The sequence below is a fragment of the Pituophis catenifer genome, unplaced genomic scaffold (assembly GCF_029215685.1).
Source record: "Pituophis catenifer annectens isolate HBS135680 unplaced genomic scaffold, rPitCat1.0.hap2 SCAF_10, whole genome shotgun sequence".
Classification (NCBI taxonomy): domain Eukaryota; kingdom Metazoa; phylum Chordata; class Lepidosauria; order Squamata; family Colubridae; genus Pituophis; species Pituophis catenifer.
In genome coordinates this window covers 14294744-14310914 of record NW_027256890.1, presented here as the reverse complement: position 1 = coordinate 14310914, position 16171 = coordinate 14294744, and the positions used below count along the sequence as shown (strand labels likewise).

At 27.1% G+C, this 16171-nt stretch overlaps 1 protein-coding gene across 1 annotated transcript in view; it reads left to right on the top strand.

Moving 5' to 3' along the window:
* Nucleotides 1-16171, top strand: part of POLE (DNA polymerase epsilon, catalytic subunit) — a 63559-nt gene that overhangs the window by 44503 nt on the left and 2885 nt on the right. The window contains exons 44-46 of the mRNA XM_070951344.1: nucleotides 11253-11384; nucleotides 12650-12843; nucleotides 14989-15189. Coding sequence (XP_070807445.1) covers nucleotides 11253-11384; nucleotides 12650-12843; nucleotides 14989-15189 — 527 coding nt within the window. The remainder of the gene's footprint in view (nucleotides 1-11252; nucleotides 11385-12649; nucleotides 12844-14988; nucleotides 15190-16171) is intronic.

Sequence of the window (16171 nt, the reverse complement as noted above, 5' to 3'; positions counted from 1 at the left end):
ACAATACAATACAATAGAAAATACAATACAATACAATAAATACAATACAATAAATAAATACAATACAATACAATAAATAAATACTATACAAAATACAATACAATACAAAATACAAAACAATACAAAACTACAAAATACAATACAATACAATACAAAATACAATACAAAACAAAACAATACAAAATACAATACAAAATACAATACAATACAAAATACAATACAATAAAAATACAATACAATACAATACAATACAATACAAAATACAATACAATACAAAATACAATACAAAATACAATACAATACAAAGCAATGCAAAATACAATACAATACAAAACAATACAAAATACAATACAATACAATAAAAATACAATACAATACAATACAAAATACAATACAAAATACAATACAAAATACAATACAATACAATACAAAATACAATACAATACAAAAAACAATACAAAATACAATACAATACAAAAAACAATACAATACAATACACAATACAATACAAAATACAATACAATACAAAAAACAATACAATACAATACACAATACACAATACAATACAAAATACAATACAGTATACAATACAATACAATACAAAATACAATACAAAATACAATACAATACAGAATACAATACAATACAATACAATACAAAATACAATACAAAATACAATACAATACAAAATACAATACAATACAATACAATAATACAATACAATACAATACAATACAATACAATACAATACACAATACAATACAATACAATACAAAATACAATACAAAATACAATACAATACAAAATACAATACAATACAAAAGAATACAAAATACAATACAATACAAAAGAATACAAAATACAATACAATACAATAAATACAATAAATAAATACAATACAATACAAAATACAATACAATACACAATACAATACACAATACAATACAAAACAATGCAAAATACAAAACAATACAAAATACAATACAAAATACAATACAATACAAAATACAATACACAATACAATACAAAACAATGCAAAATACAATACAAAACAATACAATACAATAATATAATACAATACAATACAATACAAAATACAATACAATACAATACAATACACAATACAATACAAAATACAATACAATACAAAATACAATACAAAACAATGCAAAATACAATACAATACAAAACAATACAAAATACAATACAATACAATACAAAATACAATACAATACAATACAAAATACAATACAATACAATACAAAATACAATACAATACAATAAAAATACAATACAATACAATACAAAATACAATACAATACAAAAGAATACAAAATACAATACAATAAATACAATACAATAAATACAATACAATACAATACAATACAAAATACAATACAATACAATGCAAAATACAATACAATACAAAACAATACAAAATACAATACAATACAATAGAAAATACAATACAATACAATAAATACAATACAATAAATAAATACAATACAATACAATAAATAAATACTATACAAAATACAATACAATACAAAATACAAAACAATACAAAACTACAAAATACAATACAATACAATACAAAATACAATACAAAACAAAACAATACAAAATACAATACAAAATACAATACAATACAAAATACAATACAATAAAAATACAATACAATACAATACAATACAATACAAAATACAATACAATACAAAAAACAATACAATACAATACACAATACAATACAAAATACAATACAATACAAAAAACAATACAATACAATACACAATACACAATACAATACAAAATACAATACAGTATACAATACAATACAAAATACAATACAATACAATAAAAATACAATACAATACAAAATACAATACGAAATACAATACAATACAATACAATACAATACAAAATACAATACAGTATACAATACAGTATACAATATAGTACAATACAGAATACAATACAATACAATACAATACAAAATACAATACAAAATACAATACAATACAAAATACAATACAATACAATAAAAATACAATACAATACAAAATACAATAAGAAATACAATACAATACAATAAAAATACAATACAATATAAAATACAATACAAAATACAATACAATACAAAATACAATACAATACAATACAAAATACAATACAATACAATAAAAATACAATACAATACAATACAAAATACAATACAATACAAAAGAATACAAAATACAATACAATAAATACAATACAATAAATACAATACAATACAATACAAAATACAATACAATACAATAAAAATACAATAAAAAATACAATACAATACAATACAAAATACAATACAATACAATGCAAAATACAATACAATACAAAACAATACAAAATACAATACAATACAATAGAAAATACAATACAATACAATAAATACAATACAATAAATAAATACAATACAATACAATAAATAAATACTATACAAAATACAATACAATACAAAATACAAAACAATACAAAATACAATACAATACAATACAAAATACAATACAAAATGCAATACAAAACAAAACAATACAAAATACAATACAATACAAAATACAATACAATACAAAATACAATACAATAAAAATACCATACAATACAATACAATACAATACAAAATACAATACAATACAAAAAACAATACAAAATACAATACAATACAAAAAGCAATACAATACAATACACAATACAATACAAAATACAATACAATACAAAAAACAATACAATATACAATACAAAATACAATACAATACAATACAAAATACAATATAATACGAAATACAATACAATACAAAATACAATACAAAATACAATACAAAACAATGCAAAATACAATACAATACAAAACAATACAAAATACAATACAATACAATACAAAATACAATACAATACAATACAATACAAAATACAATACAATACAAAAGAATACAAAATACAATACAATAAATACAATACAATAAATACAATACAATACAATACAATACAAAATACAATACAAAACAAAACAATACAAAATACAATACAAAATACAATACAATACAAAATACAATACAATAAAAATACAATACAATACAATACAAAATACAATACAATACAAAGCAATGCAAAATACAATACAATACAAAACAATACAAAATACAATACAATACAATAAAAATACAATACAAAATACAATACAAAATACAATACAATACAATACAAAATACAATACAATACAATACAAAAAACAATACAAAATACAATACAATACAAAATACAATACAATACACAATACAATACAAAATACAATACAATACAAAAAACAATACAATACAATACACAATACACAATACAATACAAAATACAATACAGTATACAATACAATACAATACAAAATACAATACAATACAATACAAAATACAATACAATACAAAATACAATACAAAATACAATACAGTATACAATATAGTACAATACAGAATACAATACAATACAATACAATACAAAATACAATACAAAATACAATACAATACAAAATACAATACAAAATACAATACAATACAAAATACAATACAATACAATAAAAATACAATACAATACAAAATACAATACGAAATACAATACAATACAAAATACAATACAAAGTACAATACAATACAAAGCAATGCAAAATACAATACAATACAAAACAATACAAAATACAATACAATACAATAAAAATACAATACAAAATACAATACAAAATACAATACAAAATACAATACAATACAATACAAAATACAATACAATACAATACAAAAAACAATACAAAATACAATACAATACAAAATACAATACAATACACAATACAATACAAAATACAATACAATACAAAAAACAATACAATACAATACACAATACACAATACAATACAAAATACAATACAGTATACAATACAATACAATACAAAATACAATACAATACAATACAAAATACAATACAATACAAAATACAATACAAAATACAATACAGTATACAATATAGTACAATACAGAATACAATACAATACAATACAATACAAAATACAATACAAAATACAATACAATACAAAATACAATACAAAATACAATACAATACAAAATACAATACAATACAATAAAAATACAATACAATACAAAATACAATACGAAATACAATACAATACAAAATACAATACAAAATACAATACAATACAAAATACAATACAAAATACAATACAATACAAAATACAATACAATACAATAAAAATACAATACAATACAAAATACAATACGAAATACAATACAATACAATACAAAATACAATACAATACAAAATACAATACAATACAATACAAAATACAATACAATACAATAAAAATACAATACAATACAATACAAAATACAATACAATACAAAAGAATACAAAATACAATACAATAAATACAATACAATAAATACAATACAAAACAAAACAATACAAAATACAATACAATACAATAGAAAATACAATACAATACAATATAATAAATACAATACAATAAATAAATACAATACAATACAATAAATAAATACTATACAAAATACAATACAATACAAAATACAAAACAATACAAAACTACAAAATACAATACAATACAATACAAAATACAATACAAAATACAATACAATACAAAATACAATACAATAAAAATACCATACAATACAATACAATACAATACAAAATACAATACAATACAATACAATACAAAATACAATACAATACAAAATACAATACAATACAAAATACAATACAATACAAAATACAATACAAAGCAATGCAAAATACAATACAATACATAACAATACAAAATACAATACAATACAATACAAAATACAATACAATACAATACACAATACACAATACAATACAAAATACAATACAATACAATACAAAATACAATACAATACAAAATACAATACAGTATACAATACAATACAGAATACAATACAATACAATACAAAATACAATACAAAATACAATACAGTATACAATATAGTACAATACAGAATACAATACAATACAATACAATACAAAATACAATACAAAATACAATACAATACAAAATACAATACAATACAATAAAAATACAATACAATACAATACAAAATACAATACGAAATACAATACAATACAAAATACAATACAATACAATACAAAATACAATACAATACAATACAATACAAAATACAATACAAAATACAATACAGTATACAATACAATACAGAATACAATACAATACAATAAAAATACAATACAATACAAAATACAATACAAAATACAATACACAATACAATACAAAATACAATACAAAATACAATACAATACAATACAAAGCAATGCAAAATACAATACAATACAAAACAATACAAAATACAATACAATACAATAAAAATACAATACAATACAATACAAAATACAATACAAAATACAATACAATACAATACAAAATACAATACAATACAAAATACAATACACAATACAATACACAATACAATACAATACAATACACAATACAATACAAAATACAATACAATACAATACAAAATACAATACAAAATACAATACAGTATACAATACAATACAATACAGAATACAATATAATACAAAAAACAATACAAAATACAATACAATACAAAAAACAATACAATACAATACACAATACAATACAAAATACAATACAATACAATACAATACAAAATACAATACAAAGCAATGCAAAATACAATACAATACAAAACAATAGAAAATACAATACAATACAATACAATACAAAATACAATACAAAGCAATGCAAAATACAATACAATACAAAACAATAGAAAATACAATACAATACAATAAAAATACAATACAATACAATACAAAATGCAATACAAAATACAATACAATACAATACAAAATACAATACAATACAATACACAATACACAATACAATACAAAATACAATACAATACAATACAAAATACAATACAATACAATACAAAATACAATACAATACAAAATACAATACAATACAGAATACAATACAATACAATACAAAATACAATACAGTATACAATATAGTACAATACAGAATACAATACAATACAAAATACAATACAAAATACAATACAATACAAAATACAATACAATACAATACAATACAAAATACAATACAATACAAAATACAATACAATACAATAAAAATACAATACAATACAATACAATACAAAATACAATACGAAATACAATACAATACAATAAAAATACAATACAATACAATATAAAATACAATACAAAATACAATACAATACAAAATTACAATACAATACAAAATACAATACAGAATACAATACAATACAATACAAAATACAATACAAAATACAATACAATACAAAATACAATACAATACAATACAAAATACAATACAATACAATACACAATACAATACAAAATACAATACAATACAATACAAAATACAATACAATACAATACAAAATACAATACAATACAAAATACAATACAAAATACAATACAATACAATACAATACAAAATACAATACAATACAATACAAAATACAATACAATACAAAATACAATACAAAATACAATACAATACAAAGCAATGCAAAATACAATACAATACAAAATACAATACAATACAAAATACAATACAATACAAAATACAATACAATACAATACACAATACACAATACAATACAAAATACAATACAATACAAAATACAATACAATACAAAAGAATACAAAATACAATACAATAAATACAATACAATAAATACAATACAATACAATACAATACAAAATACAATACAAAACAAAACAATACAAAATACAATACAAAATACAATACAATACAAAATACAATACAATAAAAATACAATACAATACAATACAATACAAAATACAATACAAAGTACAATACAATACAAAGCAATGCAAAATACAATACAATACAAAACAATACAAAATACAATACAATACAATACAAAATACAATACAATACAATACAAAAAACAATACAAAATACAATACAATACAAAATACAATACAATACACAATACAATACAAAATACAATACAATACAAAAAACAATACAATACAATACACAATACACAATACAATACAAAATACAATACAGTATACAATACAATACAATACAAAATACAATACAATACAAAATACAATACAATACAAAATACAATACAAAATACAATACAGTATACAATATAGTACAATACAGAATACAATACAATACAATACAATACAAAATACAATACAAAATACAATACAATACAAAATACAATACAAAATACAATACAATACAAAATACAATACAATACAATAAAAATACAATACAATACAAAATACAATACGAAATACAATACAATACAAAATACAATACAAAGTACAATACAATACAAAGCAATGCAAAATACAATACAATACAAAACAATACAAAATACAATACAATACAATAAAAATACAATACAAAATACAATACAAAATACAATACAAAATACAATACAATACAATACAAAATACAATACAATACAATACAAAAAACAATACAAAATACAATACAATACAAAATACAATACAATACACAATACAATACAAAATACAATACAATACAAAAAACAATACAATACAATACACAATACACAATACAATACAAAATACAATACAGTATACAATACAATACAATACAAAATACAATACAATACAATACAATAGAAAATACAATACAATACAATATAATAAATACAATACAATAAATAAATACAATACAATACAATAAATAAATACTATACAAAATACAATACAATACAAAATACAAAACAATACAAAACTACAAAATACAATACAATACAATACAAAATACAATACAAAATACAATACAATACAAAATACAATACAATAAAAATACCATACAATACAATACAATACAATACAAAATACAATACAATACAATACAATACAAAATACAATACAATACAAAATACAATACAATACAAAATACAATACAAAGCAATGCAAAATACAATACAATACATAACAATACAAAATACAATACAATACAATACAAAATACAATACAATACAATACACAATACACAATACAATACAAAATACAATACAATACAATACAAAATACAATACAATACAAAATACAATACAGTATACAATACAATACAATACAGAATACAATACAATACAATACAAAATACAATACAAAATACAATACAGTATACAATATAGTACAATACAGAATACAATACAATACAATACAATACAAAATACAATACAAAATACAATACAATACAAAATACAATACAATACAATAAAAATACAATACAATACAATACAAAATACAATACGAAATACAATACAATACAAAATACAATACAATACAATACAAAATACAATACAATACAATACAATACAAAATACAATACAAAATACAATACAGTATACAATACAATACAGAATACAATACAATACAAAATACAATACAATACAATACAAAATACAATACAAAATACAATACACAATACAATACAAAATACAATACAAAATACAATACAATACAATACAAAGCAATGCAAAATACAATACAATACAAAACAATACAAAATACAATACAATACAATAAAAATACAATACAATACAATACAAAATACAATACAAAATACAATACAATACAATACAAAATACAATACAATACAAAATACAATACACAATACAATACACAATACAATACAATACAATACACAATACAATACAAAATACAATACAATACAATACAAAATACAATACAAAATACAATACAGTATACAATACAATACAATACAGAATACAATATAATACAAAAAACAATACAAAATACAATACAATACAAAAAACAATACAATACAATACACAATACAATACAAAATACAATACAATACAATACAATACAAAATACAATACAAAGCAATGCAAAATACAATACAATACAAAACAATAGAAAATACAATACAATACAATACAATACAAAATACAATACAAAGCAATGCAAAATACAATACAATACAAAACAATAGAAAATACAATACAATACAATAAAAATACAATACAATACAATACAAAATGCAATACAAAATACAATACAATACAATACAAAATACAATACAATACAATACACAATACACAATACAATACAAAATACAATACAATACAATACAAAATACAATACAATACAATACAAAATACAATACAATACAAAATACAATACAATACAGAATACAATACAATACAGAATACAATACAATACAATACAAAATACAATACAGTATACAATATAGTACAATACAGAATACAATACAATACAAAATACAATACAAAATACAATACAATACAAAATACAATACAATACAATACAATACAAAATACAATACAATACAAAATACAATACAATACAATAAAAATACAATACAATACAATACAATACAAAATACAATACGAAATACAATACAATACAATAAAAATACAATACAATACAATATAAAATACAATACAAAATACAATACAATACAAAATTACAATACAATACAAAATACAATACAAAATACAATACAATACAATACAAAATACAATACAAAATACAATACAATACAATACAAAATACAATACAATACAATACACAATACAATACAAAATACAATACAGTATACAATACAATACAATACAGAATACAATACAATACAATACAAAATACAATACAAAATACAATACAAAGCAATGCAAAATACAATACAATACAATACACAATACACAATACAATACAAAATACAATACAATACAATACAATACAAAATACAATACAATACAATACAAAATACAATACAATACAATACACAATACAATACAAAATACAATACAATACAATACAAAATACAATACAATACAATACAAAATACAATACAATACAAAATACAATACAAAATACAATACAATACAATACAATACAAAATACAATACAATACAATACAAAATACAATACAATACAAAATACAATACAAAATACAATACAATACAAAGCAATGCAAAATACAATACAATACAAAATACAATACAATACAAAATACAATACAATACAAAATACAATACAATACAATACACAATACACAATACAATACAAAATACAATACAGTATACAATACAATACAATACAAAATACAATACAATACAAAATACAATACAGTATACAATACAATACAATACAGAATACAATACAATACAATACAAAATACAATACAAAATACAATACAGTATACAATATAGTACAATACAGAATACAATACAATACAATACAAAATACAATACAAAATACAATACAATACAAAATACAATACAATACAATACAAAATACAATACAAAATACAATACAATACAATACAAAATACAATACAATACAATACAATACACAATACAATACAAAATACAATACAGTATACAATACAATACAATACAGAATACAATACAATACAAAATACAATACAAAATACAATACAAAGCAATGCAAAATACAATACAATACAAAACAATACAAAATACAATACAATACAATAAAAATACAATACAATACAATACAGAATACAATACAATACAATACAAAATACAATACAAAATACAATACAATACAATACAATACAATACAAAATACAATACAATACAATACAATACAATACACAATACAATACAAAATACAATACAATACAATACAGAATACAATACAATACAATACAAAATACAATACAATACAATACAAAAAACAATACAATACAATACACAATACAATATACAATATACAATACAATACAATACAAAGTTTTTGTCTGTTTCTGGCAAAAAAAAAAAATAGCCATTCGAGAGAGTGCATTTGTATTTACAACTGCTTGCTTCGCTTCGTGACCAAGTGATTCAGGCTTACAATTATTTGATTGCTTAACTGCTGCAAAAAATAAAAAACCCGGGTCTCATCATGTGGTGAGTCCTCAATTTACAACGTCCACGTCTTAACAACCACAATTGCAGTCCCAGTTGTGGTTTCGGGCAGTCAACCTATATATTCCGACTCCCAGAAGAGGCAGATGGTTTGAGGAAGGCAGTCAAATCATGGCTTGGCATTTCACCCTTCTGCCTATTTCTTCCCAGCCTACATCGTGGCTGTTCACCACAGCATCAAGGAGGAAATGCAGCGGAACATCTCCGGAGGCACTCCGGTCAGGAGGCGAACCAGCAGCCAAACCTCCCAGGAAGCTGTAGGGGAGACGGGCACCATGCCAGGTGAGTGCTCGCAGGCTCCCTCCTCCCATCCGTTTGGCCAAGTGGTAGGCAGTTGGCCAAGTGCTAGAGAGTTGGTTCTTTAAGCATTTGAAGACAATGAACATGATTAGGGGACTGGAGGCTAAAACATACGAAGAAGGGTTGCTGGAACTGTAGTTTAATGAAAAGAAGGACTAGGGGAGACATAATAGCAGTGTTCCAATATCTCAGGGGCTGCCCCAAAGAAGAGGCAGTCAAGCTATTCCCCAAAACACCTGAAGAATAGAATAGAATAGAATAGAATAGAATAGAATAGAATAGAATAGAATAGAATAGAATAGAAGAATAGAATAGAATAGAAGAATAGAATAGAATAGAATTCTTTATTGGCCAAGTGTGATTGGACACACAAGGAATTTGTCTTGGTGCATACGCTCTCAGTGTACATAAAAGAAAAGATAACATTCGTCAAGAATCATACGGTACAACACTTATTATTTATTATTTATTTATTATTTATTTATTAGATTTTTATACCGCCCCCTCTCCCGAAGGACTCGGGGCGGTGCACAGCCAAAGTTAAAAACATACAATATAAACAATTAAAATACGTTTAAAACAGAATTAAATCTAAAATGGCTCCCCAATTTAAAATGCCTTACCCATACCCCTATAAAAAGACGAATTTAAAATTTAAAAATTTAAAATTTCCACATTTAAAAGGGGGAAGATTTAGGCCAGGCCAGCTTGATAAAATAGAAAAGTCTTACTGATAGTGATAGGGAATAAAGGCAGGACAAGAAGCAATGAATGGAAACTAACCAAGGAGAGAAGCAACCTGGAATTAAGGAGAAACTTCCTAACAGTCAGGACAATTAACCAGTGGAACAGCTGGCCACCAGAAATTATGGGTCCTCCGACACTGGAAGTTTTCAAGAAGAGATTGGACAGGCAATTTGTCCAGAATGGTATAGGGTCTCCTGCCTAAGCAGGGGATTGGATTAGAAGACCTCCAAGGTTCCTATCAACTCCATTATTCTATGTTCTAAATGTTTAGGGTCTCCTGCTTGAGCGGGGAGTGGGTTGGACTAGAAGACCTCCAAAGTCCCTGTCCAGCTCAATTCTGATTGATTGAACTTAAAACTCTGTCTCACCTGGACAGAAATATCTTCTGCACCCTGAAGGATGCACAAAGTGTGGAGCTTTTGGGCGGGTTGTCCTTCTCTATGCCAGCCGTATAGCTCCCCATCATTGATGGCCGTGTCTGCTTGCTTCCTCCCTTCTAGGCGCCATCGCTTTCTCGCAGGAGTACGTCTCCAACGAGCTGACCCAAAGCTTTTTCACCATCACTCAGAAGATCCAAAAGAAAGTCACGGGGTCTCGCCACACCACAGAGCTCTCCGAAATATTTCCCTCCCTGCCTGGCTCACATCTGACGCTCAACAATCCGGCGCTGGAGTTCATCAAGCACGTCTGTCAGGTGAGAGGAAATCCCCTGGGAGCTGTAGTCTTTATGCAGAAGGAGGAGGAAGAAGAGGAGGGGGCTGGGATGGACCGAGCAGTAAAGAAAGTGAATATAAAGATGAAACCGGAAAGTTTTCTTTGGGGTTTCAGGGAAAAAGACAAGAAAAAAAAGAAATTGGAACTTCGATGTTATATATGTTGACGGCAGTAAAATCATTTAATGCACAAAAACAGAAGGTTGTTTCAATCCTTGGAAGAAGGGTTGCAAAAGCTGAGTTGGAGTTTGCAGAGACGGCGACATTAACTGTTTGTCAGCTTTGGAAGTCATATTATTTATTTATTATTTATTTATTATTCGAATTTCTATACCGCCCTTCTCCTTTCGGACTCCGGGCGGTGAACAGCCAAAATAAAAGCATTTTTACATAAAGTACGATTAAAAATAGATTTAAAATAATTAATATTAACACTGGAAGCTTCCACGCTGCCTCATTCTTTTGTTTGGGAAACTAGGAGGGGGGATTTAATAGAAGGAATGTAGTTAGTCATAATATCTCACATTCTTCTTTTCGGTCAAGGTCATGGTATATGCCTGCATCTGGAGGAGGAGTGGTTGAAGTGGTGTCTTGAGTTGGGATGGATGGTGATTGAGCCATATGATGGACTGATGGCTGCAGGGGCTGGATATGTGGTTTTGATTTACTGAGGGGAAACCCGGAGCTCTCAGATTCGGGTTTTCCCAGAGGTGCCAGTAAACCTACTCTAATAAATGGGAACTTTGAGAAAATGCCTGTCTCAGAGTTTTTAATTGGAGTTGGGTTCTTCTGGAACGCTGACACTGTTTTAATAAATGAAAAAAAAAAAACCAATTACTTTTGTTTCTGCTTGGAAACCGCTTCTGGACTTTGTGCTCGAGATGGGGGAAAATGAAACTTTGATTTGGGGTTTCCCCGATTAGATAGATCTGTTGTTTATAGAAATGGGCTAGTTTATACTATTATGTCAAAGTAAGAAGTTGGGGTTTGATGTTACCGTCTTATTCTACTGGCCCAAATGGGAGTCGGAAGTCAACGCCTTTTCTTTCTTTTTCCCTTCTTCTCTACACTTTTCCCTCCCCTATTTTTCCTATTATTTGCTTCTGTGTTTTTGTATTTTATATTATAAACGGATAAAAAGGGTTGACGCGGAAAAAAAAGAGAGATCTAGAATTCCCCGGTCTAAACAGGCAGGTGTGTTGAGGAGTTGGCTGAGCCACCCCCAGATCCCACCATGTAATTGAACCCTAATGGTAAAAACTGGAGGGAGGAGGAGGGGAATGCAATATATTTTTTATTTTATTTATTTTATTGGTTCGATTTATATGCCGCCCTTCTCCGGAGACTCATTGCGGCTTACAATGCGTTAAGCAATAGCCTTCATACTTTTGTATATATCTGCTTAGTAGGGCTTTCGGGCCACCCTAAGCGGTGTTCTTTTTTATACAAAGTCACCCGAGGTGGCGCAGTGGTTAGAGTGCTGTACTGCAGCTACTTCAGCTGACTGCTAGTTCAGCGGATCAAATCTCACCGGCTCAAGGTTGACTTAGCCTTCCATCCTTCCGAGGTAGGTAAAATGAGGACCCGGATTGCTGTGGGGCAATATGTTATTTAGTATACTATCTTTAGTGTAAGCCACGCAGAGTCCTCAGAGAGTGAGCAGCATAGAAATATGAATAATAAAATAAAATAAATTATTGCCCCCACAATCCGGATCCTCATTTTACCCACCTCGGAAGGATGGAAGGCTGAGTCAACCTTGAGCCTGGTGAGATTTGAACTCGCAGTAACTGCAGGCAGCTGGCAGCTAAGTGCTACTTAACAGCACTTTAGTCTGCTACACCACCAAAGCTCTTGCATTTTGTTGGAGATGAGGGATATATATATATATATATATTTCATCATATGCATGAATTATTCTGTGCGGAAATGTTGCTTATTATCTTTACCGCGTCTGGAGCTCTGTTAAGGCCTGGAGCTCTGTTAAGAGGCAGACGGAAATTCCACGGGGGAAGTTTCCTTTGGTCTTTGAAGGCGGAAACTCTCGCCTCCCATCTCCTCCTTGTCTTCGCTAGTCCTGCTTATATCCTGAGCGCAAGATAAAAATGCCTCCCTCTCTTCCCCAGGTGCTGTCTCTGGATGCCAACATCGCCAACCAAGTGCAGAAGCTGAAGCGGGACCTCCTGCGTCTCATCGACGTGGGGGAATTCTCCGAGGAGGCCAACTTCCACGATCCCTGCCGCTCCTACGTCCTCCCGGAGGTCATCTGTAGAAACTGCAACTTTTGCAGGGACCTGGATCTCTGCAAGGATCCTGCTCTCTTTCAGGTACCCTACAGATCCCCCGCTTGCCACCTGCTGCCGCTGCTCGTCTCCCCTGCCCTCTTCCTTCCTTCCGGGAGTTGCTGTTTAGGTGCAGGACACAAGTGGGAATCCTAGACTCCTCCAGGGTTTTCGAATTAATCTCTCTTTTTCTCTCGGGTATTTCATGCCTCAAAATCCAAGGTAGACAAGTTCCAGTGTCTGCAATTGATGGAGGATGTGGGTTGCCTATTCCTGATCTTAGATACAGATACAAATTAACAGAGTTGGAAGGGACCTTGTAGGTCATCTAGTCCAACTCTCCTCCCCCTTCAAGCAGGAGACCCTACACCATTTCTGACAGATGGCAGTTCAGTCTCTTCTTGAAAGCCTCCAGTGATGAAGCTCCCACAACTTCCGAAGTCAACTTCTGTCCCATCGGTTGATTGTTCTCCCTGTCAGAAAATTTCTCCTTGTTTCCAGGTTGAATCTCTCTCCTTGATCAGTTTCCATCCATTATTTCTTGTTTGGCCTTCGGGTGCTTTGGAAAATAGCTTGACCCCCTTCCTCCTCTCTGTGGCAGCCCCTCAAATATTGGAAGATGCTCTCCTATCTCCCCTGGTCCTTCTCTTCACTAGACTAGCCAGGCCCAGTTCCTGCAACCGTCCATCGTATGTTTTAGTCTCCGGTCCCCTAATCATCTTGTTTGCTCTTCTCTGCACTTTTCCTAGAGTCTCAACATCTTTTTTATAGCGTAGTGACTAAAACTGGATGCCGTACTCTAGGTGTGGCCTTACTAAGACTATAGAGTGGTATTACTACCTCACTTGATCTTGATTGTATCCCTCTGTTAATGCAGTTTAGGATTGCATTAGCTTTTTGGCTGCTGTCGCACATGGCTGGCTCCTATTGAATTGGTTGTCCACTAAGACTTATCCATCCGTTATTGCAGAAGTCCACAAATCCCAGGCCGCAGCCCTCTACCGGGCTGTGGCCTGTTTGCAACCGG